Here is a 26,744-nt window from a genome sequence, read left to right on the forward strand (position 1 = left end):
ATAGAATATGTACATTCAGTAACTGATAATTATTTAACAAAACCTCTTTCGGAATATAAACAACGTTTTTGTGGTACCTACAACAAATCAATTAATAAAAACAATGTTTCTTCTGACTTTTTATAAAAATGAAAATGAAAGTTGGAGATATATACCTTCCTCCTCTGTAGGGTTAGGCTCTGGTAGTTTTTGAGGTGGGCTTTTCTTTTCGTGATCCAAATATGATTCTACACAGTCATACAAGAACTGGTACTGTGTCTAGAAATACACAAACAATTATATACACCGCATACATCACTTCCTAGTTCATTCTTCAAAATACATGTACATTGTTCATTAAGATGAAAGATTTCAATTCATTCAGAACAATTCATTTTAAAAATCATTTTATATTTAGATCGAAGAAAGACACACACCCACACCCACACACACACACATACACCCTCACACACACAAACACACACACACACACACACACACACAGAGAGAGAGAGAGAGAGAGAAAGAGAGTCATAAATCTGCTTCAGAGATTTTTAGGTCACCTGAGTAAACTCAGGTGACCTATTGCTATCCGTTTTCGTCCGTCGTCGTGCGTTGTGCGTCGTGCGTCGTGCGTTAACATTTGAACATTTTCAGCTTCTTCTCTGCAACCACTGAACCAATTTCAACTAAATTTGGCACAAAGCATCTATGGGTGAAGGGGAACAAAAATTGTGAATTTCATGATCCCTGCCCCCCCCCCCCCCCCTGGGGCCTGAGGGGTGGGGCCAAAACCACTTAAATTAATGAAATCTTCTTTACTCCTGGACATCAAGCAGTCAAACTGTTTGCATGATTGTAATTAGCATTGAGTTCTCTACCAAAATTGCGAAATACATGGCCCTGGGGTCAGGGGTTCTAGTGCTAGGGCGGGGCTAAATAAGTAGGTAGTGAAAATACAATATTTCTTTGAAAATCTTCTTCTCTGCTCCTGGGTATTAAATAAACCAACTAAGTACATAGTTATGATGAGCAAGAGTGCCTCTATTAAAATTGTGAAATTTATGGCCCCAGGGTCAGGGGTTCTGGTGTTAGGGCGGGGCTCTATTGATTATATAGTGAAAATACATGAATTCTTTGAAAATCTTCTTCTCTGCTCCTGGGTTTTAAATAAACTAACTAAGTACATAGTTATGATGTGCAAGAGTGCCTCTACCAAAATTGTGAATTTTATGGCCCCAGGGTCAGGGGTTCTTGTTTTAAGGTAGGGCTCTTATGATTATATAGTGAAATACATGTATTCTTTGAACATCTTATCCTTTGCTCCTGGTTAATATACTAATGATCTAATTACATATTTAAGGGCAGGATTTATTTTATTTTCAGTTTTACAAACCCTCCCCTCAAGGTTTTGAATTTCAGAAAAAAATAAAGCAATTTTTTTCTTTCCGATGTCAAATTTGAGTCGGGATCGAGATTTCAAGTTTACGAACTCGCACTTCCGGTTTTAAGATGAAACGGCGGGTAAATAAATCTAGATCTGAGAAGATAACTTGGTTTAGTGTAAATTTCATCGATACGAGTGCCATTCAAAATGTTTCACCCATTCAAAGGACAAATAAAATGCTGACGACTTTGTTGCACAATGACATGTTGGTGAGATAATTATGTATTCGTTTCTAAAGTATCTGTCTGTTAATTATTTTCGTCCCCCAGGTTTTAAACTGCCTGTGGTAGCTATTGCATATTGCCAGCGACATTGTTTAGGTCTCTGTTATAGCTTACAGTCTAAGCATCATTCTTCAGAAAAAGGTTGCTTATGCATTAGATGTAAATGACTAATGAATAAAACTATTGGGAGAAGTTAAGTCCATTTGAGGAAGAAATAAAGAATAAAGCCAAAATAAAATTATAGTTTGTTTGGAATTGCCTCCCGCCTCATTGAAATGCCCCCTCCTGAAAGAATTTTTTTGACCAAAAGTAGGAAGATTTTTTTTATTTATTAAAATCAATATTTTTGCACATTACATGTACCATACAAAACACTAAAATATAGTGTCAGATCTATATATGTAAAATTAGGTTTTCCTGTTAATGGTAGATACTTTTTTTAAAAGTCATAAAATGTATTTACTGTTTACTAAGATTTTTATCGAAAATTTAAAATTTATCTTCAATTTAAAAAAAAAAAATTAATTTCCTCCCTCCCTCCTCTGTCTGAAACCCTTCAGGCGGCAATTCCAAACAAACAATTTTTTAATGATGGCCTAACCTGAAGAAATAAAACAAAAAATTCAACTATTAAAAGGCAAGAATATACAAATATATACAGGCATGTAGTATCATTTGTATAAGCCAGAAAAATTATTTTTCACTTAACTTAATTGAAAAAATGTTCACCCTACTCCCCAATACTCCCTGTCTGTTTTATGATAGGAATTATAATTTTAGGCAACAAGTAAATTTTAGAACAATGTCTATACATTTACCTAACACATTTTTAAAAAATGAAGATATATATTGAAAGACTTTTAAAGAATTGATTTTTTAAAATATATTTTGACCAACATCACAAAATTTATATAACTGGCCCAAACTGGCAGATGATGAAATAAGCAATTAAATGTTCTACTTTCCTATTTGTAAGCATTATGTGTCCAGTTGTAAGGAGCCTATTAGAATAGCATAAAAAAAAGAATGTACAAATGTTAATAATTGATTTATCAAAAACAAAATTTATTTCCTTCTCCTTCGGAACTTTTTTATTCTCATTTCATAACTAAACCTAAACATAAAAAAATGCTGGCCTTATAATGAAGAAAGGGGCCTCTTTCAAAATAGATAATTTCAGGGCCGCTGGGTCAGGGGTACCAGGGGGGTACTTTGACTAAAATAAATTAATGCTTTGAAATCTGCCCTTTGATAAGCAATGGTGCCTCCATCAAAATTTGTGAATTTCATGGCTTTGGATTAAATCACGAACCAAATACAATTGCTGGAAAGTTGTTACAATTATTCTGAATAGTATTTTTAATATAAAATATGATGTTTACTCGTATATCGTGTAACCAAACAAAATTCTAAGATGATTATATTTGCTTTAAAACCTACCTCGTTTTCTATTAATTTCTCTCTATTTGCGATCAGGACGTGTGTGAGGTTGTAAATATCAACATGAGTATCGCCATTCCTAATAAGTTGTATGAGATAATCCATGGCAACGAAGATACCTGATTTTCCAGTTCCATTCCTGATTTAAAATATATTCATTAATTAGATTACCGTAAAGTTAACTTTCATAATACATTCAGTGAGACAGAAATAGTATAATATGGTTATTCAACTCAAAAGTAAAACAAATTGAGAACGTACAGACAATGTATGACAAGTGGTCTGCTATCATACCCCTCCTCAGAATTGGAATGCACAAGATTAATGAGATTTAAAAGATCTGAACACTCATCTTTCGTGAAGTTGGAGAGAAATGAAGACTGAAAGTGATTTACTGTGTGGTTCTTGGACCCCTGAAGTGAAATTTAACTCTATGTAGTTACATATAAACTCAAATCAATACAATATATGAACTTAATTGATTATTTAAACAGATATAAATATAAAAATAAGGTGTTGACATATATTACGCACTACAGTTTATAAGTAATAACAGAAAGCATTTTATTGTTTAAATAAACGCAAATCAATACAATATATGAACTTGAAATTAGGTGTTGACATATTTTCCACTACAGTTTATAACACTGAGAACGGACCTTCACAATCTTTAAACATCGGAATGTACACCTGTGAACAGTTAAGGTTGACAGCGTTTGCACCTTGATTTTACCAAAAGTTCTTGTCATACCAGTTCTTGTTGGAAAGTATACTTCCTACAATTTAGATAAAAAGGAAGAACATTGTAAATGAATTTTATTTGGCGTTTATGATATTTGGCGGAAACTGATTTTTTTTTTACAAGTTAGCGTAGATTTGATTAGCTCTTTCTGAATATGCTTCATATGAATATATGAAACATTAAACAAAGCATTTCGCGATGTGCTTGGTTTAAGCGGATGATGCTTTCCGCGAAAGGCGTTAAATAGAATACACCCTTTACAGTATAAGATTAATTATTTCATAAAAGTAAAATGGTTTGAGACTATGAAGATTCACTCAATGACAAAGTAAATTTATTGATGTATATGCCAAGTAAGATATTTGCCAATTGCAAATTGCTATTTGCTATTTGCAAGTTCATAAACATGCAAATTATTAACTAGAACTGTCCAATAGGGAGAAAACCTCCCGCTGGGTTTTTCAGAGAATTTTCAAAAATACTTTATGGATCTAGAGGTGTTATTTACTAACAAAAATTTGCAGTGAAATATAAGATCATGTTTCTTAATGAATGAAACAAAGGTGCAACCAAATGAAACATCAATAATAATACATTGTAATTCCATTGTAAATTTTTTTTTTATTTTTTATTTTATTTTTTTTTATTTCTGCATTAAAAAAATATATTGCAATTATGTGTTATGTCACTCTGCAAACTGATGTTGAAAAAAAAAACATAATACAAAATCAAATTAATCTTGATATATCAATTTGAAATGTATTTTGAAAATAAAGAGCTGGTCATCCAGTAATGAAGTGCTTTGACAGACAATAAATTACAATTCAGAGAATAAGAGAAGAGAGATATTCTTGTGCCTTAATTAAGATTTAACACACACGCTTGATAAGATATATGCCTTAACAACTTCATACACCAAACTCATTAATTTATCTTTAACTGGATGCATGTCCAGTCATTATTCCCAAGAGACAAATGAAAATACATTATCTTCTGTGCAATGTAAAAACTATTTTTAACACTTGATGATGTTTCTTTTTTTAAGTTTTTATAGTAGTTTTAAGTTGTAGAAACAATATTCTAGATTCTATATCTCAAACCTTATACATGAGGCCAAAATGAACAAGTCAATTAAAATAAAAAATAAAACCTGTAAAATGCAAAAAAAATTAACAAAAAGAGTTGAAAATTCCAGGTGCACACCTTCATATGGTGAATAATAAGTGTACAAATTTTCAGATTAATCCTTGCAATAGTTTCTGAGAAACGGTCCAGACAAAACCACAAAATAAAATTGAAAAAACACATGTAAAATTCAAAATAATAATCAAATCAAAATGAAAATATCAGGTGCACAACTTCATATGGTGAATAATTAGTGTACAAATTTTCAGACAAATCCTTCCAATAGTTTCTGAGTAATGGTCCGGACAAAATCTCGTCTACAGACAGGCGGGCAGACGGACAGACGGACATGGTGATTCCAATAACCCCCCCCTAAACTTCGTTTTCGGGGGGTATAATTATATGTGTGAAAAATTGTATGTAAATATACTGTGTTTTTTCTTTTGTTTTTCCTCGAGTTATCTTTTCTTCATGAAAACATACTAATCTTTATAGTACTCTTAGAAAAAAGAACAAGCATTATTAATATAACTATAAATAAAACATTTTCCAACACTGAATTAAAATCCCCACAAACCAATATTTTTTCCCCAAATGTAAAATGACCCCACAATACAGTAAAATTTATTTGTGAATTTAATTTTTGATTCGTTATATCCCAGAATTGGAGAGACCATTATAAAATACCTCAAATGTAAAAATTTACAAAACAATATGCATTGAATTTTATATACAAACATTTTCCAATCTTTTATAATCTTGGAAAGTTCGTTATAAAAATTAAAATCCCCACAAACCAATATTTTTTCCCAAACCGTAAATTTTTAGAAAGATTTGTTAACAATTTGACCCCACAACTGTAATATGTGATTTTACAGTAGTCAGAGAGAAAACATACCTTCTCACTGCTGGAAACAAGACTAATAATCGATGCTACTCTTTGCTTCCACACCATTCCCCAAAAGTCATTTTGCGTCGAAATGAGCGGATATTGTGTCACAATGTAATAAGGGTAGTGACTATGTAGACCCTGATAAATAAAAAAATAACTTACACTTATATTTTAAAATCATGCCTGACCTACAGTGAAAAGCACCGCTGTTTTACAAGTTTTTTACCTCTATAACACTCGCGTTGATGTAGTCGTTCACACTGGTTGTACCAGATTCCCTTAATCTGTTGTAGTCGTCTAAAAATGTAAACCGTACAATGCAGAGCATAATTTACATGTAACTTTATAAGAAAACGAACTGTTTTATTTTCATTTTTATCAACGGCATGTCCAATATATCATCAGTGTTGTTCAAAGGACTGGCCTTTTTTGTTAGGAATAAAGAGACAAGTCCTTTTCCTGAAGTAAATTTAAAAATAACAATTTTTTTTATTATTAGAAAATGGAAAAAGACACATTACATGGCAAGACGTCTCTGCTTCTGTTTTTATGTCTGTTCTGTGATGCTGCTCCTATGTCTGTAGGTCTCTGCTCGCAGGATCTCAGTATTCTAAACAGGATAAAAAAGAATTTAAAAAATCAAATTTTAAAAATACCCTGTTAGAGCTTTATAAAAATGTATTTTCTAAAAGAGGGATAATGGTTTACCCTAAATTCTTCTTCTGGCCAATTAACATCATCACACAAACTCTCATAGGTGTCTCCAAATGTACTCAAACGTATTCTATAAACAAATCAGAATTAAACAAAGTCTAACTTATTGGTTATAAATTGACGCTAAATATTATATGCAGAAAGAAAGAAGGTGCAATTTAGATATATTACCTGTGGGTAATATCCGCTGCTTGGTTTATAGAAATTACAGAACCTCGATGCGAACTCTTGTCATCTGTATTATATCTAAAACCAGCATAATTTTGTTAGTTTAATTCAGAAACAATTCTAAACCGCGCTAAACACAGAACTCTGTAGTAAATCAAAACTCTATTTTTAGTGATGATTTATTTCTATGACCATGATCCTGCAAATTTTAAAAATAATCATTGAATTATGACATTTGAAAGTAATTTGGTAGAAAACATGTTTCAATGACAAGAAAAACTTAATATTCTGGAACAAAACCCATATACTGAGACGTTGGTTTTTATGCCCTTCATTTCATTTATCATTAGAAAAATAAAAAAAATAATAAATTTCATACCCTTTAAAAGCCCTATTTAAGAAATCAATTCCCACTAAGACAAGGCATTTAACGTTTGTTTTTAAATCTTTAAAATTAGTAAGTTACTAAAGTCATATAAATAAACATTTTAAGGAAGAAAAATAATGAAATTACATAAATCATATACAAATAAACTTATTTTCAAATAAGGAATGCCTTACGCATACAATGGGTTGGATGCTGACATTAGCTCCGAATACGTAAAGGTGGCATCATTTCCCGTTCCCCATCTGTAAAAACAATTTTTTTTAAAGTTTTCTTTTCTGAGGTTATCTCTAATCTTTGTAAACCATTCTACATAAAGTATAATAATGTGCTTTTCATCCAACCCCCGCAGCAAGAGAGATTTGTTCGATAGTTGATACCCAAAATCTTTTGCAAATAGAATATTTACATGTATTAACGATCACTGATGAAAGTATCACTGTGTTTACCTTAGCCAAAGATACAGTATTTTTATTAAGGAATTTAGGTCTCAGCATTCAACATGATATATTAAAGAATGAAAAAGTGTTACATTGAGTTATATAATAAAGTTAATTACAGAATGTATCCCTTATTTCTAGCAAAGATAACGATGACAGCAATAAGTATTATTATCAGTATGATGATAAGCAGCAGGACAGGGATCAACCACTGTTGTTGTTGTTCTTCTGTTGGTTTTGCTGAAAATAGATTGAATACAGATATGTTAAGTAATATTGGATGCCATCTCTTTAATCAGTGGTTTCTTTAACTGTTCAACACCTACATGATTCATTTTCTGATTCTCTTTCACTTTCACTTTGAGATATGTCTACCAAAATGTCTGGAACATCATAAATTTGACTTGCGGTTATTCAAACTCAGTTTTCAATACATTTTGCTTATGGAATGACATCTTAATTCTTACTTATGATCAAAAACGTTGATATAAAAATATATATACATTGTGATACACAGGGAAACAAATATAACTTGGAAATCTTACCTTGTTTGGCAACACATACTTCGTTAACTAAATCAATTTCTGAGTACACAGGACAATTACACACTTGGATTTCAGGATGGCAGTAAGAGGTTTTGCATTCTTCATTTACATCACATGAAGAGTTCCAAAGTTTTCCTTTCAAAACTCGTGTATAAAACTTACATTTTCATCCATATACTTAACAATTTTGCAAGATTTTCAATTCATTTTATATATATATATTAATATATATATATATATAATCAAAAAGGTATATCATATAAGAAATATTATATTTAAAAAAAAATATATATATTTATAAATATATCTTTTTATTATATCTTGGAAGGTAACGGTCAGCCAAAACTTCATCGGCCAGTACCCGGAGTTTCTGATTACTCGTAACTCGCACTTAACGTTTGAATGGAAATAGCAGCAAAAGCCGAGGATTGCCGATTGCTCGGCCAGTAAAAGTTTACATCACGAGAAAACCGCGGTAGGAATAAAATTCTCAAAAATTAAAAAAAGCCACAGAAATACAAAATGCATTGCTTGAAAAATGATAAAACCTGATAGGTAGATCAGTTTTGTATAAGCACATAATTTTACATGAAGACATGTATTTAAGCTTTTTAAAAAAGCCTTACTGTGTTGTAAATCTCAAAAAAAAATTGAAATCTTAGAAGTGCTTGTCCATACGTAGTCAACTTTTCCTTTGTTAACTTTCAGGTACGTTTATATAGTTTTGAACTTTCTTTAACAATCTTTAATGGATTAGTCTAACATTAATCTATATAAATCTTTTTATCGGGGTCTGTTTTTTTTAAATGATTATATATATTCGTGATCAAAAGGCCCTAATTTTGTCATGTGTAAATGCAGTACGATTCTCTTACCCGGTCTGCGTCAGTAATAGACAATACAAAAAAAAATCCATGTAGTGACTGTTCCTTCGCCAAGCGCTTAGAAGTGAAAGTCACCTTTTTCGGATATGACCTTAAAAACGTAAAAAGGTTCCGTTGTGACGGTAGGCGCTATCAAACATAAAGAATCCCTCACAATTTGTTGCTCAATGGCCCTGAGTGCCGAGTATATCTAAATTTGAAGCTTTCTTCACCGGCAAACGGTGACGTTATATGAGTAGAAAAATTGTCGAAAGGGATTAAACAATATTTTTAAATCAATCAATTTCTATCGGGGTCTGTTTTAGAATTTTCAAATAAAATTAAAGATAATGTCACTAGCATCTAATTTTGTTTTATCACCACTTTTTTTCTTGGTCTATGCAGTTAATAAGTCGATCAATATACATGTACTTTATAGGTTTCTCTGAATGAACTATCAATCTTAAAAAAAAACATCATGCAATTTATTTGGTTTTCCTTGTATTTTTTCAAAGGGCATAAACTAAACTTACGTTCCAAGCAAGTAGCTGTATCAAACATGTAATAGTCTCTATGACATGTACATTTGTTATTGACACAGGAGGCATTGTTCGCTACACACTGAACAGAATGACTACAGCGTTCCCCAAGTACATGGGCTGAAAAAAACAGAAAGAACAAAGTAAACATGGATAAATTATTTCTGAAAAAAATTTTTACAGTAAAATTCATAATTTATAAATTTTAAGCAAAGGGCAATTATCTGATTGTATACAAGATATTCCTGTAGAAAACACATAAAGAACTGTATAAAACATCAATCAATTTCAGCTGAAATTACGAATAAACTCACGATCTTCCACACTCTTCTCTGATTCGTAGATGACCTGGAAATCGTGTTTTGACGTGCCTCTAGACGTTTTATAAATAATAAATAAACTATCCCCAGTAGAAGTGATAGTAAATCGAGGTCGACTGTTACAATATCGCCCGATAAAAGGTGACTCTGGCCCTGGACCATCGAATACCTAAAATTTGAAACTTGATTCTAATTGTGGTTTACATATAAGGTAAATACGTCATTATAATTTGAAATCCTTTAAAATTGAGGGGAAGAATTCGCAAGAATGTCAATGCATCCATACCTCAAGATATGTGTCGTTACATGGAATCTGAATTACTGGTGAATACCGTTTTCTTCGAAACTGATCATTTGGATTCATTGAGAAAGAAATGAATGTTGCATTGATCGTTTTAGAGTTAAAAGGCTTCAATAAAAAGAAACACAATGTATTTGCTGGAACTTGAAGAGGTGGCTCCACTAGTCCAATCGGATTTGTATAAACCCCTCCACAGACTGGAATATTAAATAAGGAAAATATCTGGCATTACCACAAAACAAGCAAGATTATTGTTAAGCATGTCACAGGTGTACATGGCCCAATAACATAAGTTATGTCTAGATTATAACAAAATCGTCATAAATAATATCTGTTTACACTCAAATCAACTTTATTATTAAAAGAGATGGTGATATTCCTAACACGTTCTAAAATCCATCAATAGGTTAGGTTGAGAAAATAATCTAATTTCTGGAAAACGAACTGTCAACCGACAAATACTAATGCATTTCTATGTACGAAGCATAGTCCATTTTTTTTATAATTGTCAAACGAGCTTTCATGCAAAATAATTTTTAAAATGTGTTTATTCAAAGACACACATGTATTTGTATATTTTATTCAAAATACTCACCGCCACAGGATAAGTGCATCGCTTCCTTCTCAGTGTCACAGGGCTCAATAGAGACATTACATTTTGTAAGGTCAAATCCTTTACTCTTTTGATCACATACAAATGACTTGTATGTGACCCCATTTGGCGATTTGTAGCCTCCTTCCTGAGCAAGATGAACACCATGTCTATGGTTAGATATGAATCAAACATATTAGTTTGAAAGAAATTTCTTCATAAGATAAAATACAGTTGTTCGAATTCCAAAATTTAGCATGCATTCCATTTATAAGAAGTGATGCGTAATTAGCAAGGTAAATACATGTATTTCAGATTAAGAAAATCGATACGTAATTTTCCTATGCAACTTACATATCGTCATTGAAAAGCGTATTGCAAGCTAGCATAGCTGTAAACAGATCGAAGGACTGACATAATGCACCCCAGACATTGTCTCGCCACATCAGTACGATTCCGTCCATGGGTGTAGACCCATTTGTAATGGCCAGCGGCGATTCTAAAACATACAACGTAAGTATTTCTACCAATCTTAATATTTGTTTTCTTTGAACAATGCACAAGAAATAATTTACGGATCAGCACGTTTATGTATTAATTCTTCTGATAATATTGACATTAGTTATTATTATTGCCTTTGACCTGTCTCTGAAAAGAGGCCTTTTCAATTTTCTCTTGCAAAATTATTTTGTTTCAAAGACACTCTAAATTAACTCAAAACACTTTGAACGAAAAAAATAACGAGTTTTTTTAATTGACAATATCTATGTAATTTTCTTTAGATAGAATAGTCTTTAAAACTATGTAGAAATTTCCATTGGTAAAAATGCATTCCATTATAGCAGTCTTATATTCTATTTTGAATAAATACCCGAGCAAATGGCACCATCGCCAACAGTGCCCTTATTACAAACACATGAATACGATCCATTCGTATTTGTGCATGTTTGCAGAGAACTTTTGCATTTATATTTGCATTCATCAATATCTGTAAATAAAAAAAAGCATTATGTTCTGTTAAACAACCAAGTATGAAATACACAACTGCTCAACTTAACATGTATTATAAAGGTAATAATATTTTTTAATTCAAAACGCATAGCACCTTTTGATACACGGGAGAGAGAGGTAGCAACTTTAACTCAATAAATTCTAGAGAGGAACGTTACCAACAAATACTAAAATAAACAAAATACCTCTGCAGCCCAATCCACCTCTTGTATATCCAATCCTGCATGAACAAGTTCCACCCATGCAGATCTCCCCCTGTTTGAGACACGCATCGTTCTCTGATTTTGTGCAGTCACATTTTTCACCCCGCCAGTTTGCCTTACAATTGCAATGATCTTGGTGGTCAAATGAAAGAGTATTTGTACGGTTACATTTCGACATCTTTTCACAATCTGAGCCATAGTACCACTGTGAACAAGCACCTGTAGAGAATAAAATTAATTTAAAAAGAAAGTGTAGATCAAAAATCTGTTTTACATTAGATTATAACATGCTCATAATTTCAATTCTGGACTACATTTGTTAGAATAATATTAAGAGACAGTAAAATCTGTTCCGGGGTATTTAAGTACGTATTTTAGTAAGCAGTAGATATTGAAGTGTATTTTATATCATCCTAAATACTAGAATGCATTCAAAATTTGACATAGAAAATCATTTTTTTCTATAAATACTTATTTAAGATTTTCTTAAATTAACGTCCAAGATTGGGTTTCATAGATGTAAACAACCCTCAGAAAGAATTTTTAAGACAAAATTTCATCTTGAGAATATAACTTAAAGAATTTTCCTATATATTTCTAAGAATTAAGGAACAAAAAAAAAGAGCTATTCTCAATCAAAGAAATATAAAAAGAAAATAATACGTTATAGAATAAGGCAGTGGAAATGTACATTATGATTCGGCTTTTAATGTTCCAAATGCATGAAGAAAATTATAAAGGTGAATTTGAATAAAGTGTTTAGTGAATAGCGGTTCAATAGCAATTGCAAAAATAATGGAATCAGTATCAAATTGCATGAAGTATTCTAAGCTTACGTTATCATGAATGCAAAGACAAAAAAGTTAGAATTATATAGAGTATTCACAAGTTCATTGTATTTATTTTGTAAATCAAATGATATGTAAATCTAAATAAGATTTAATCTATTTATTTATAAAAATAACATCTACTTTATAATATCCTAATCCGCTAACACATAATGAAAACAAATTTACTACATCTCTTTGCCGTTATGATTATGTCGTCTATAAGCACAGGCCAACTATTGTAGACGTTCACAATAAAATGAATCTACAATAAAATGTAAACATTTAAACATTCTTTTAATGACGTAATTTTCAATTTTTAAAGCAAATATCAAAAAACTGTTTTAACCTCAAGCTTATTGACGTGCAAACACACCTTGATCTCTGAAGATGCCTTTATGGAGATACGGGCAGTTGACCAATCCCTTTCTTGAAACAGTCTATTACTTATCAAATGCCCATTTCTTATCACCTGAATTCGGAGACTTTGTTTCGTTGGATCGCGTGTGAAATATTTGACTTGAAGACAACTATCAGTTTCTACAAAAGTATTAAAAAAGAGTCACATTTTTTCATCTTTAACTTTAAGAAAGGTTTAAATTGATTATTTATATGCTCATTTAAGGCAAAACTTACTTAACGATATATTCTTGAGGGAAAATGAAAACATTGTGCTTTCCGGAGACAGTCTTGTTTGCAAGTAGTGGTTGTTGGTCAGATGATAGTTATCACTAATCGAGTGTGTTCTGTCCTGTAATGAAGTTCTCAGTGATCTTAATTACTTATAAATACTGGATATTTTGTGAATTCATTTCTTTTAATGGGAAAATAACTTTAATTTCAATACAACTTTACGTTTTTTTACGTTGCCAACTACTTCTGATTTATGTTTAGATATGATAAGCAATATGATGAAATCTCACCTCTTGGATCTCCCACTGCAATGGAGGCAATACAATTTTGCATTGTTTGAGACTGTCTGGCATATCAAATGCACAGAAATATGTGATGTCATTGATACCTGCAACAATTACATGATATCTAAATTAAAATAAGTTTGTTTTTGGAAGGTTGCTTGACCTGAATGGTTATATTGGACATATAGTGGAAATCCATAGCTACTTAGTTTAAAATTTTAATATTTATTAACATTTCGACAATAATATTAAAACAAAACGATTTTTTGAATCATACCGGAGCACGTAACACCGGTGTCATATACGCCATCTTTGCATAAACATACATCTCCATGGCAATAAGAGTATGCAGGATGACAGTTGTCTCCTGACTTCCGGCAATTACATGTTTTGCCGCTCCATCCTGACTGGCAAATACAACTTCCAGTCTGACTATTACACCCTTCAGAAGTTCCTCTTATGCAATCACATGATTTTTCACAAGTTAATCCATATTTCCATTGATCACAATCTAAAAGAGCAATGATTACATAAATATATTTCTAAATCAAATTTATTTCATTTTCAGAGGATATCAGTTCTTGTCCCTTACCACAATGCCCTTGAAAGATTTTGAAGTCATCAAGTGCAATATCTGACTGATATCCATCGCCTCTGATACCAGTTATCTTAATCTAAAAAGAAGAAAGACATATCCATGACGTTCTCTTAAAAGCGTCTTTGTCCTCAAAAAGCACATATTTTCATGGGACTATATTAATATGTATGAAATATATACAAGAAAGCTAATGAATCGAAATGTGTTGGATAATTTTCAAAATACAAAATAATTACTCCATTTTAAATAAATAAAATCGCTGATCCAAAAACAAAGATTTTAAACTGGTAAAAAAATTTGATCATTTTAATCTAAAACGTAGTGTTAGCATACCAATGAAGAGGTGGGTGGGAGAGAAAAAAAGCCTTTGTCCCATCTGGAACCAAAATGTCCTGACTTTGTCCATTTAGTAATTTCGGATCCATATGTGTCCTGTGCGGTTATATTCAAGTCACCCATATCATCCCCTCTCATGTGATAATAAAACTGGAAACAGGCATGTGTAGCTTGAAGAATAAAAAATAAATAAAAAAGGTATTTCGCATAAGATATATTAAATGTTATAAATAAATTTAGGCCACTTATTAAAAAAACTGTTGACTCAACTTCATAAAAAAGTGATATTAAGTGATCTATCATTTTTGCTTGATACAACTGTTTTACTTAAAGTAATATACGCCATGTGAATGCCGATTTTTGCGTGAAACAAAATGATTAAATGATTTGATACACATGAAGTGTAATGAAAAAATAATATTTCCACAAAATTTTACTATAAAACTCGTTGTAATAAGAGAAAAATAAAACAATATCTGCAATCAAGAATTCAGTCTTTTCATGAATATTGATGAAGGAAGTGCGTAAACAGTATGCCTAAATATGGACACGCATGTCCACGGGAAACTATAGACAACGAAGCATGTTGCATTTTCACAACGATTATTTTAACAAAAGGTTAATATGCATCATAACAGAGTGGATGGTTGATACTGATTACATTGAAAGATAAGTAATATGAAGAGTAAGACGCCATCCATGTCAAAAGTGAGTTGTATCTCAAACGGCTTACCTCGATTTCTTGACGCCATGTTTGTTTATCAATCTAAAAGTAGCGACACCGTCACGTGGTGGATTTATTTAAAAATAGCAATTTCTCTCCTAGCAGAATAATTAATAATTATAATTTGGTTTCTTTATAACGTATTTTATTTTAATAGTGTAATTTTCAGTTTTTTCGTAACTTTTGTTGGTAAACAAAATATATAAATTTCTTTTTTTCGTTTTTTATACTGGCGCACGTTATGGCGTATATTACTTTAACAAATTTTTATCTGAGAAAGATGAAATACGGAAGATGTACAATCATTTTTGTCCTTTCATACAGTATACCCTTGGTTAGGGAAAATGATTGGGCTCATTCTTTGGAGGAGATTTTTATTTTGAAATTTTGAATGAGGGTGTGGTCCTTTAATTGAACGAAGTTGAATCCCCTTTACCCAAAAATAGTTTGCTAAGTTTGGTTGTAATCGACCTAGTCATTCTTGAAAAGAAAATGAAAATGTGAATTGTCTGCGACGAAAACGACGAAATTCAACGCATAATGAAGTTATAAATTTCTTCGTCGTAAAAAATACAAAATCTATATGAGTTACACAGCAAATTCCAAGAAAATATACAAATATACAGGTATATATGTTTTAAAGAGCATTCAGCAAATGACAAATGAAAGAAAACATACTAAGATTTAAATTAGATACGGATATTTTCATTACTCCTTTATCGCCAGTGGATTGTCTGGTGGCCTCTGTATAAACGTAGTATCTTCCCTCTTTCGCCGAGTATGGACCTGTATGATCACTGGGTGTTCCACTCTATCAAATAAAATTTCATTAATTCTAAAATTCAGCGATATTTCTACAATCTCACGGAGGATTCAGTATAAATACTTACGCTATCTTTTCTCCATCTCATGACGCCATAATTTTTAATTGAACATGTTTCAAAATCTGTTTCAAACGAACAGGAATACAAAACGTCTGTGACATCTGTAAAAGATGTTTATCGATTAAGTCAGGATCATTTTCCTATTGAGATGCCAATATGCCATAGGCTAAAACTAATGGACAGTTTTCTCAACCTTTCTCTTTAGACATACGCAATCTTATTTATTATACAAGTTTTTTCTAAAAGGTATTTTGGATGCATATTATTACGAAGATAGCAATACCGGTATGCTTAAAGGTAAAAAAAAAAACAAACAAAACCAGTAGTTTTAAAGATTAAATGCAATATCATCGAATCCATCTCTGGTTTATCGATCAACATCCCAAATAGATATAAATTTCAAAAATTTCAAGAAGGCACAATACTTAATAAGATCAAGTATATAAATTTAGAAGTTTCGAAATATCTTTCGGTTATGTTATGTTATACATTTTATTCATTTTCCTGAGTAAAATGACCAGAAACACATGAGAAAAAATAAATAAAAAATATGCTTTATGTGCAATTTGTTACTATATTTAAACAATAAAATGCTTTCTTTATTTGTTATTACTGGAATGAACGGAAGCAGCTGTTGCAGAAAAAATACATAACCCGCGTAAGCGGGTTTTTTTCTGCAATAGCTGCGACTGTTCATTCCAGTAATAACAACAAAGAAAGACATTTTTAGTTTATATGTATGTCTGTTTAAATAATCAATTAAAGTAGGATTAAAAAGATTAATTATTGTATTAATGATGCGAACGTCTTTATACGTTTCATTGATGGAACGGCCACTGATTAAGAAATCTGTACAGGCGACATGCCTACTGTAGTTTATGCCGTGATGAACACAATGGGGTTTCTTGAGAAATAAAGGAGAAAATATTCAGTGGATGTAAATGTAGTGGTACAAGGTGTTAAAATTATTTAATACCTGAACAGTTGGATGGTTTAGTGAAAACACCGTCCACACATAGGCATTTGTACTCATCGCAGTACGAATTTTCACCACATTTTATTTCTCGTCCGCACGTGCAACGTACACCTGACCATCCACTCTTGCACACGCATTCCCCCGTGTCTTTGTCACATAACAAGGAGTTACTACGGTCACAAACGCAATCATCTTCACATTCTTTTCCATAAGTGAACGAGGGACAATCTTTAAAGAAAAAGCGAAGATTCATAAAATCTTGATTTTCTCATCTCTTTCTCTCTCTTGAAAGCAAAGAACAAATATTGTATAACTGATAAAACATTTTCAATTTCTTTTAAATAGTATGCGAGAAAAACCATTAATTGCTGCATTCATTGTGGCACGTTTTACAAAACAAGTTGCAAATAAAACTTTCCTCTTATAAGGTCTTAAGTTCTATTTGTTAAAGAAAGTCCCAATCCAATGTTTTCAACGAAAAAGAAAGAAATTACCATTTGAGCAAGATATACCGGCGTCTTCATAATGCCCACAAGTACCGGGATTTTTTGTACCAGAACACGACTGAATAGCAGGCTCATCTCCGTTGCACCCTAGATTGCTTAAAAGAATCGGCCCCGATCCCGATCCATAATAAGCTGATGATTTTGATTGAACAGATCTCCTAAAACAAATAACAAGATGGCTTAATTTGCTTATTTGCTGTTGACTTCAATTCCCAAAAAATGTTATTAGGCTTGAACACCTTATTACTCTTATATTTTTGCTTTTTTTTTGGCAAAAAATGTACAATGCTTCTCCGACAGAAAACACAGCATTACAAGTGTTTTGAATGTACCATATATACTGTTGTAACACCTCTTAATACAAACTGTAATAGTAATTGACCGAAATCAAACGAAAGTAGGAAACATTAAATTTACTCTTGTTTTATCATCGCTCACCTGAGTGAAAGACGTTTATCTGCAAGAATTATGCATGTAGCTGTTAGACTAGGGACTTCCTCTTTTTATTCAATTCCTGTAATTGGGCTTGATCTAAGCATAAAATTGCTAAGAATGGCTTTCTTTTCAACCAGTGCTTAATGCCAACCTCATTGTCAATTTAGTCATAAAGAGGTCAGTCTCAGTATTTCTGCAGAATATAACACTGGTACTGTCAACTTTGAAGTGTAATACGCTTTTATTGAACAAAAACATTTCTCCTTTTTTTTGGGAGGGGGAGGGGTGTAACATTAGCTATGAAAGTTATAATAAAAACAGAAAATCTGAGTAAGATTTAAACTTTTATTTCTATACAAAATTGAACAGATTTGTTGAAAATTTATCAGAGAATTAGTAGAGAATATAAAAAAATAAGAAGGTTAATAACAATCAACTATCTAAATTTCATATGACTTCAACACCATATATGCACACAGTATCAATTGTGCAATATTGCAACAATTTTGTGACAGAAATGCAAAACTTTCTGACAATAACATTACATGTTCACATATATGCTTTGTAAACAGTTCAATTGACAGCCAGTCAATGCACCAAATGTCACTAAGTGACACTGGCACATTGGTAGGTGGGAGAGGGGACAAGATGATGTATCTCCCCCAAATAAGTTCTCATGCGTCCCTTATATCAGATTTATAAAGTATATGTACAGTAAACCATTTTATGGTCTGACCAATATGCCTCTATCACATCAGTTTCACAATGAGGGAAGTTTGTAAATATCAAATCAAGTTGTGAACCTGAATCATGAGTTACCTTTTTTACTAATTGTGTGCAATTAAAATTCAACTTCACAAAGTTCAGAAATTCCTTGTGACCTGTAAACAAATCAAAATTGAAATCTCCAAGAATTATCAATTTTCTATCTGTGTCTAGAAAAGGTTTTAAGTGCAACATAATTTCATGTTCAAATTCTTTAAAAGAACATGCTGGGAACTTGTATAAAACAACTTTTTGCACTTCTCCAAGGTCTCTGAAATTTATTAAAGCTATGATGAATTCAAACAAAGTGTTGCTGAATTTTGAAATACATGTCATCAAATGGTCTTGTTTAACGTATAATGCTGTTCCATGATGAGGACGATTGCTGTCACTTCTCTTTTCATGATTATAAAGAGTCAAGTAACCTTCCATCATAAAATTCTGTTCATCATTGATGGTTAATCTTGTTTCTGAAAAACCAGTAACATCTGATGCGACAACATTAGGTTCATTTTTTATTTCATCGAAATGTTTGTGAAGAGATCTTGCATTAATAAACATAATCTTTAGTTTGTTCTGCTCTGTTTTGTACAATGTAAGATAACACAGTTTTAGAGGTGCTTCCTTCCTCATTCTTTCCATTTCTTCTACAACTTTTTCATCAATAGTTAATGCTTGCTCATTGAAATTCAGAATATGCAATTTGTCAACAGATCTAACTCTACTGAGAGCTACATAATGAATGTGTGGGGTTTTCCTTATCCTTGACTGAGACAAATCTACTACAATTTCATCAACAGTGCAGCCCTGAGCCTTATGAATTGTCTTACCAGCAGCTGGTCTTAAAGGAAACTGTATTCTTTGATATGTAGTTGAATTGAAAACAAAAGATCGCTGACAGTCAAATATTGGTGTCCAATCATCCATAACATCATCATGGAAAAGATGTCTGACTGTATTTCTGTCGAGCAATTCTTCCTACTGCAGAATCTAAAAACTTCACCCACACTATACTTGGCCTTGATACACCACGTAATCTCTTTTAAACAAGAAATACAGTACATGATGAACCATTTGTCAAGCCATCAGTAACATCAATATTAACTGTAATGTCATATATCATTCCAATGGCTAGAGTTAGTCTTGTCATGAGATTTGCAGTTTTGCTTACATCATCTTGATTTTGCAATGAACTGAGTAGTCGGTCTTTCACAGACTTGATGTGGTCTTGGAGGACACTGTCAACAGCTTTAACAATGACTTTTTCACCAGGAAGTTGCTCTATAAGTTTATTGTTATAATCATCTACTTTGGCATTCATTGTGAAAAGATGGGGAGCATTGTGTGGATAATTTGGACTTTTTTCTGCAATGATGCACCTGTGAATTATATCCAAGTCCTCAGAAGTCATCTCATTGTGACGAAGACGGTTCAAAAGCTGTGCAAATTCTAAATCATCCTTTTGACGCATTACTTCTTTCCAAAGATTACATGCAAGTGCTTGGGCATTTTGTTTTAAATCTTGAAAAATCCAGCCATCCATGATTGGTTTAAGTTGAAAGAAATCTCCAACTGCAATAATACTAATGACTCCAAACGGCCTCTTCAAACCAGTAAGAAGCTGAAGTCTGTCATTGATAAATTCCAACTTTGCATTGCCAACCATTGAAATTTCATCTATGATGACTACTGACAAATTTCTATACTTAGTTCTAAATGTGTTGAGTTCATCACAATGCATGCTTTGCTGCCTTTGGTTAATTTTGGTTACTGTAAAAGCACAAATATTCGTGGGGGGTAAAATTTCGTTTATTTCGTTGTTAACAATATTCAACGAAATTAAATCCCACACGAAATTTTATATGACTATATATTGAATAGGGTTACTTTCAAAACAACGAAATTAAATGCCCACGAAACTATTTTTGAAGACAAAACAACGAAATTTTATGCCCACGAAAATTTGTGCTTCTACAGTAATTTTCAGGTGAAATGCAGAAGCAATTGTTTGACCACCAATGTTAAATGCAGCTTTACCAGTGTATGCACAAAGAAGAATTCGTATACCATCTGGATTTTCACCCTCCTTAGCACATAAATACCAATGTAAAGCTTGATAAAGTGCTCTGATTAACACTGACTTCCCAACTCCTGCGCCTCCTGACAGATATGCATGAATGGGTTCCTGTTTAGAATTGATCCATTGCATAACATGATTGAAGAATTCACGTTGCTTCAAATTTAAACTGGCTACAAGCTTTAAATACTCATCATCGGGTAATCTAACAGAACTCTGCTCACTCAGTTGTCTTGTTGATGGAATTCCAACATCATTTCCTATAACATAATCTCTGTTCAATTGGCCTTTCAGGATTAAAGTGAACAAATGTTTCAGAATCAACATTTCCTTCATATTCATCATCTGCATCAGTTTGTTGAGCTCCAGGGGCTAATTCATCATAGGCTTCTGTCAAACCATCCTGCGCCATCTGTTCTGCCTGCTCAAGCGCATCAGCATTGTGTTCATACTGTTTGATTTTTTGAGCTAAGAAAAATTTTTTTCTGGTTAAATGACTGCTCAAAGATCTGATGTCCACCCAGAAGATCAGAACATTCATTTCGCCATGGAGTGAACAGCATTAGTTTTTCTCTATAGTAATTTTCTGGGTTTGTCTTTAAGCTATAAGGTACATATCTTGGTGTTTTTCTGCGCTTAATTTTAATTCAATTTCTCAACACAACTAATGTGCTGTCATCTTTAAATTCATCCTCAGTATCAGTTCCACTATCTTCATTTTCTGACTGGTGCCTCTCATCATCATTTATTTCCATTTCAGGCAGATCAGTTATACTTTCCTTTGGGAAAACAACATTTAACTGTGACACATAGTCAGCTAAACACCAGTTTTCAAGTTGTTTTGGACGTTTTGCATATCTTTTGACTATGTTACTGCATTCTATGTCTGTGGAATTAGCATTCAACTTTTCGAGTTCTGAATCAGGTTTGACAAGTATTACACGGTCATCAACTGGAGATGTGGTTATAAATATTACATCTCTTGATGCTTTTGTAAGGGGCATTAGCAAAACTAGATATGCTGCTTCTTGTGCTCCAACTTCAACACTGTTAAGAAATTGATTTCCAATGTGTCTAACTTGTCTCTTAATGTCTAGATTGCCTTCTCTTGCTTCTTTTGCAGCTCTACTCAGCAGATCACTCATGCCCATTTGGGATTTACTTATGTATGAGACAATGTACATTGCACAAGCATATGGATCCAAACATACTGAATATCAATGTTTGCTGCCCATGCATGAAGAAGAGTACTGTTGTAAGCATTTACTCTCAAGTCACAGGGTTTACGTTTTAAAAATACTTTGGGTGTTCTCAAAGAACTTCTGATGCATTTTATATAATCATCTTCAGATAGTTGTAGTACATTCTGCAAAAAAGTCTTGGACAGTGCAGCTTATGTCACATCCATTTTTAAAGTCAATCACTTTGTCTTGCATAGTCTTATGCATTTTCTTGTATTTCTCAATGTCATTGTTCAAAGGTTCCAATATCATAGTAGCTTGGAGTGGTGGAAGTGGAAATCCAAATCTACAAACGGCCTTTCCTTTTTTTTGCATGTTTGTGAGTGTTTGTGAACTTGCAATTCTATCAAATTGTCTTCTGTATTCCATTCACACTTCAAGTAGCTGTCAACAAATGCAACAATTTCCTTGTTATCATTTTCTAAGTATTTTGGAGAATTTTCAATCCAAACAATCATGTGAACATGTGGTGATCCCCTTTGTTGAAATTCAACTCTATAGAAAAAGTCCTGTATCTTTCCAATAGGATGATGATCACTCTTAAGCACAGTATTTAAAAAAGTCCGAAAACGATGATCAAAATACCTCGTACATGTAATTGGGTCTTTCTGAACTAACTTTGACTTTTCAGTCCATATCATGCTCTCAATTTCAGAATCTGTGTACTGTTTGCCATCGTTTAAAACTCCTAGTGCTCTGATCAGATCATTCCAACGTGTATCTGCAGCAGAAAAGGACATAAACCAAGTTGGTAGACCAAGCTGTCGTATCATTGCAAAAACATCTTTCTTTCTTGTTTCAAGATAAGGAGGAGAATTTCTCAACTGTTTGAAAACATAAAATCCCTCATTGTGTCTAACAATGTTATTGACTTGATCAGGATTTCTTATCAAACGGAGTTTGGGAACATATTGTTTTTACTCTGTTTCTTCTTATTAAGGTCTTCCGTCTCCAACGGAAGACCTTCTTGTTATTCTTCGGTTTCTTTTTCCCTATTATTATTATTATCATTATTATTATTATTCCAACCGATTTTGTGCAAGCGATTTCTCAGAGATGGCTAGTCCGATTTCTACCAAACTTTCAGATCTGAAAGATATTCAATTGATCTTGATAGGTTTTTGTCCTTTTTGATTATCTCACTTCCGGTCGTGAGATATGGACGATTTTCTGATTTTCAGAGGGTCGGCTTGTCCGGGAAACTCCTCCGAAACGACTTAAGATATGGACTTGAGATTTTCAGGGAAAATAGAGGAAGGTTTAGTGAGTTGTAATTGGGTCTCCAAATTTTTCTAGCGCAAAAGGCACCGGAGTTCGGTAGGGCCGAAAAAATGTCTCAGAAATATCTCACAAAATTTGACGCATTTTGTCTCATATCTTCACACCTGTTCATAATTTGTTAAAACATATTGAAGACAAAATGTGCAACATCGCAAGACCTTTCATTTGATATAAAAAAATAGGGCTGACCCTTCAACTTAGGGGCTAAGAGGGGCCAAAAGTCTTTTATCTATAACTCTCTAATGATCAATATTTTGTTATACATTACTGAGCAAAAGTATTCATCTTAACAATTTGATGCTTACTATATAAGTTGTTTGAAAATTGGCTTATCTGAATTCTAGATATTAATATTTGAAAATCTGAAGCGGGCCTCAGATGGCGGCTGTCTTTGTCAATTCCGCCATTTCGCAATTGGGGTTTATGGAGGCAGCTGAGCGTTTGATTAAACCATTCTGACATACGAATGCATGAAATGTAAAAAAAAAATACTTGGACTTTCACGTAGTAGTTCGTTGCAATTCAGTGTCAGTCTTAACACTTAATTTCCGTTTCACGACTTGAGTGTAACTGGGCTAGATACGATATATGTTATGTATACAAAGACTTTTTAAACGTCGAAATAAAATAAAGGCGATAAGAACGTTTTATTAAACTTATTTCATTGAAGCTATCACACCTATTTAATAGATAAGTTCAAAGAAAATGCGCGAATATTTACTCGTGGCGTTTGGCGCAAATTATTAATAGTGACCCGCTTTTTATGATTCTTAGACAGGTGTACTGTTGCAAAAGTATACACACAAGTATATTTAGAGCAGTACTCCCAAAAGCTTAATGGTTTGCGCGTTGGGGATAAAACAGAAAAAGGCAACATGGGTTCAATCCTCTTTGCGACCAAAATTTTGAATCACTTTTCAGCTCGATTTTACGAGATCTTTTTTCCTGAATCGGACGGAAGACCTCTCGTTGCTCGCAACGAGATCGTTTCTAGTTATTATTCTTTTTTCTTCTTATTTCTTCTCCGGTACTTTTTTGTCCGGGAGTGTTCTCAGAAACTATTCACCCAACTAAGTTAAAACCTTTTTAGGGTTAATAGGTGTGTTGTGTAGGTGTGCTGAACGAAGGTCATTTTGCGCGCATACGCACGCACGTGCGGGCGCGTGAAATGATGAAATGACTGATACGAGGATTGTTAGAAAAGTTCGCGGACACATTGAATTACGGAAAATCTATTGTATACTGTGAAGTATGACCTATGTCTGAATAAATTCCTGCATTTTGTTTATCTGTTTGTAAAAAATCAGGTCCATTTACTACAATCTTGAAAATTTACGACGATTTTTACTATGAGGTCATGGGATTCACGGAGCAATCACTTTACGTAAGGCGACGTGACAGCCAGATTTCAACCCGTTAAGCTTTGTCGCAGTTCATTAAATCTTTCATTTTTTCCATATTTTTCTTATCTTTTCTCTACTCTAAATTTGAATATCTATATCAAGATATGTTACTTTTATACTATAATGTCTTTTCTACTGATACGGATATTATTGAGATCTTTAGGAAAAAAGTCTATGGAGTAAATCGATCAGGTATGGAAAGTATGCAAAACCATAAAGGCACAACGTCCATGCAATAAAGGGGTATTGAAGTATCGATGGGGTTAATCATTCAAAATTTTAATCCTTACATTCTTATTAAGCTACAACCATTTGAAAACTTTTGTCCTTTGTATGTGTAGGAAATTCCCGGCGGCATCCTGCATATTTTAATCTTTTTTTTTTTTAGACATTTTCCTGTCTGCATACATAATTTTCACGTAGTGCAGTGCTCCATGACGCTCAATGACGTTCCGATTTTTGGCTGTGTTTTTATGCGTTGATCACTTACAAATGGCTATAAAACAGTTATATACCCTCCAATTTGATCCAAAATTTCTCCCAGTGATGTTTCATGAATACTTTTGCGACAGGTAAAATATCACAAATCTCTTTGCGGTACAATTGTGCAATTTTTAATTTTGATAAAGGGTCTATGTGATGTAAACGTCCCAAAATGTAGCATGCTCCGTGAAGCAAGATTTATCAAAATAAAACAGCTGTATGTTTTTCATTGAGCACCAGAGAACACCAAAGTTTTGTATATTTATTGGAAAATAGGTTGAGATTTTATCTGAAAAGTTTGACTGATTTCGTGAAAATAGCGCGCTCACAATAGAACTTGTCCGCGAACTTTTCTAACACCCCTCGTATATTCAATAAAGCCATAACTTATACATTTTTTGATGAAATGCTTTGAAACTCATTGCATGAGGATATATTAAAGCTGACATGAACTCTTAAAAAGCCATCATTTTTCATCTTTGTACGACTTACTATATTCCTGTACGCCTTTGTCCGCCATATTTCTTCGATTCCGCCATATTTAATTGAAAATTTTTGGTCACCTGTACCTGCTATATATAGCCTTGTACGATTGCTTCACTTGAGTGATTTTCTAGCCTGACTGTCAACATGCACACATCTCCGATAACAAAGTTTTTAGAAGTTCATAAACTGACCAAATACATGTTTGAAAAGTAAAAATTCAACAAAAAATAGAACTATACCGAAAATTAAATTATTTTTGAATGCATTTGTTGCACTATAGAAAATAAACTAACACGGAATACATACATGTACATCAAACACCCATGCAGGTCGAGGAAACGCGTCAAACGCAGTGATAAAAACATTTACCTGACTACTGTTATCGTTACAGGGATGTGCACATGTCGAAAGAATTATCCTATTTTACTTTTATTGAAAAATGCATCTCAGAAGTCATGTAATCCATTGCTAACTCAACAGTAAAAGAAGCTTGGACACACATGGCCCATGCCGATCATTTTATTTAGTCAGGGAAAATATCAAAGGTTGAAAGCTCAGTGGGGTTGATTGAAAAAAAAAATGCAAGTAATTTTTTTCAAAAATAAACAATACTCTTGTCTGTACATATTGTAAATAAAATTTACGATTAAGTACATGATTTAACTTCATCAAATTCATAAAAAAGCAGGCATTATTACGAATCATTCACCTTTTGAAGATATTTTCCCGTGATATGAAGGGGGGGGGGTGTAATAAAACATGCATACACTCTCATAAAAATAATGTAAGAAAAACGTCTGAAACAGATTGGATTTCTTTATGATCAATTATTATCAAATAAATACTGTGTATTGGCCTATTAGACCTAATATAAT

At 32.7% G+C, this 26,744-nt stretch overlaps 1 protein-coding gene across 1 annotated transcript in view; it reads right to left on the reverse strand.

The window, feature by feature from the left end:
- Positions 1-155: 155 nt before the first annotated feature.
- LOC134230257 (uncharacterized) overlaps positions 156-26,744 on the reverse strand; it is a gene marked incomplete at its 3' end in the record, with an annotated part of 42,337 nt that continues 15,748 nt past the window's right edge. The window contains exons 6-35 of the mRNA XM_062712025.1: positions 17,687-17,856; positions 17,193-17,420; positions 16,223-16,317; positions 16,011-16,143; positions 14,606-14,778; positions 14,267-14,348; positions 13,952-14,185; positions 13,681-13,778; positions 13,394-13,508; positions 13,134-13,297; positions 12,947-13,022; positions 11,913-12,149; positions 11,588-11,704; positions 11,071-11,215; positions 10,720-10,886; positions 10,110-10,321; positions 9,818-9,992; positions 9,498-9,623; positions 8,102-8,236; positions 7,676-7,796; positions 7,293-7,361; positions 6,735-6,809; positions 6,558-6,633; positions 6,371-6,461; positions 6,076-6,146; positions 5,856-5,987; positions 3,750-3,866; positions 3,352-3,503; positions 3,091-3,229; positions 156-258 (exon numbers count right to left, since the gene is read on the reverse strand). Coding sequence (XP_062568009.1) covers positions 156-258; positions 3,091-3,229; positions 3,352-3,503; positions 3,750-3,866; positions 5,856-5,987; positions 6,076-6,146; positions 6,371-6,461; positions 6,558-6,633; positions 6,735-6,809; positions 7,293-7,361; positions 7,676-7,796; positions 8,102-8,236; positions 9,498-9,623; positions 9,818-9,992; positions 10,110-10,321; positions 10,720-10,886; positions 11,071-11,215; positions 11,588-11,704; positions 11,913-12,149; positions 12,947-13,022; positions 13,134-13,297; positions 13,394-13,508; positions 13,681-13,778; positions 13,952-14,185; positions 14,267-14,348; positions 14,606-14,778; positions 16,011-16,143; positions 16,223-16,317; positions 17,193-17,420; positions 17,687-17,856 — 4,028 coding nt within the window. The remainder of the gene's footprint in view (positions 259-3,090; positions 3,230-3,351; positions 3,504-3,749; positions 3,867-5,855; positions 5,988-6,075; positions 6,147-6,370; positions 6,462-6,557; positions 6,634-6,734; positions 6,810-7,292; positions 7,362-7,675; positions 7,797-8,101; positions 8,237-9,497; positions 9,624-9,817; positions 9,993-10,109; positions 10,322-10,719; positions 10,887-11,070; positions 11,216-11,587; positions 11,705-11,912; positions 12,150-12,946; positions 13,023-13,133; positions 13,298-13,393; positions 13,509-13,680; positions 13,779-13,951; positions 14,186-14,266; positions 14,349-14,605; positions 14,779-16,010; positions 16,144-16,222; positions 16,318-17,192; positions 17,421-17,686; positions 17,857-26,744) is intronic.

The sequence above is a fragment of the Saccostrea cucullata genome, unplaced genomic scaffold (genome assembly GCF_032062105.1).
Source record: "Saccostrea cucullata isolate Sc308-1 unplaced genomic scaffold, CSIRO_AGI_Scuc_v1 ctg4755, whole genome shotgun sequence".
Lineage (NCBI taxonomy): Eukaryota > Metazoa > Mollusca > Bivalvia > Ostreida > Ostreidae > Saccostrea > Saccostrea cuccullata.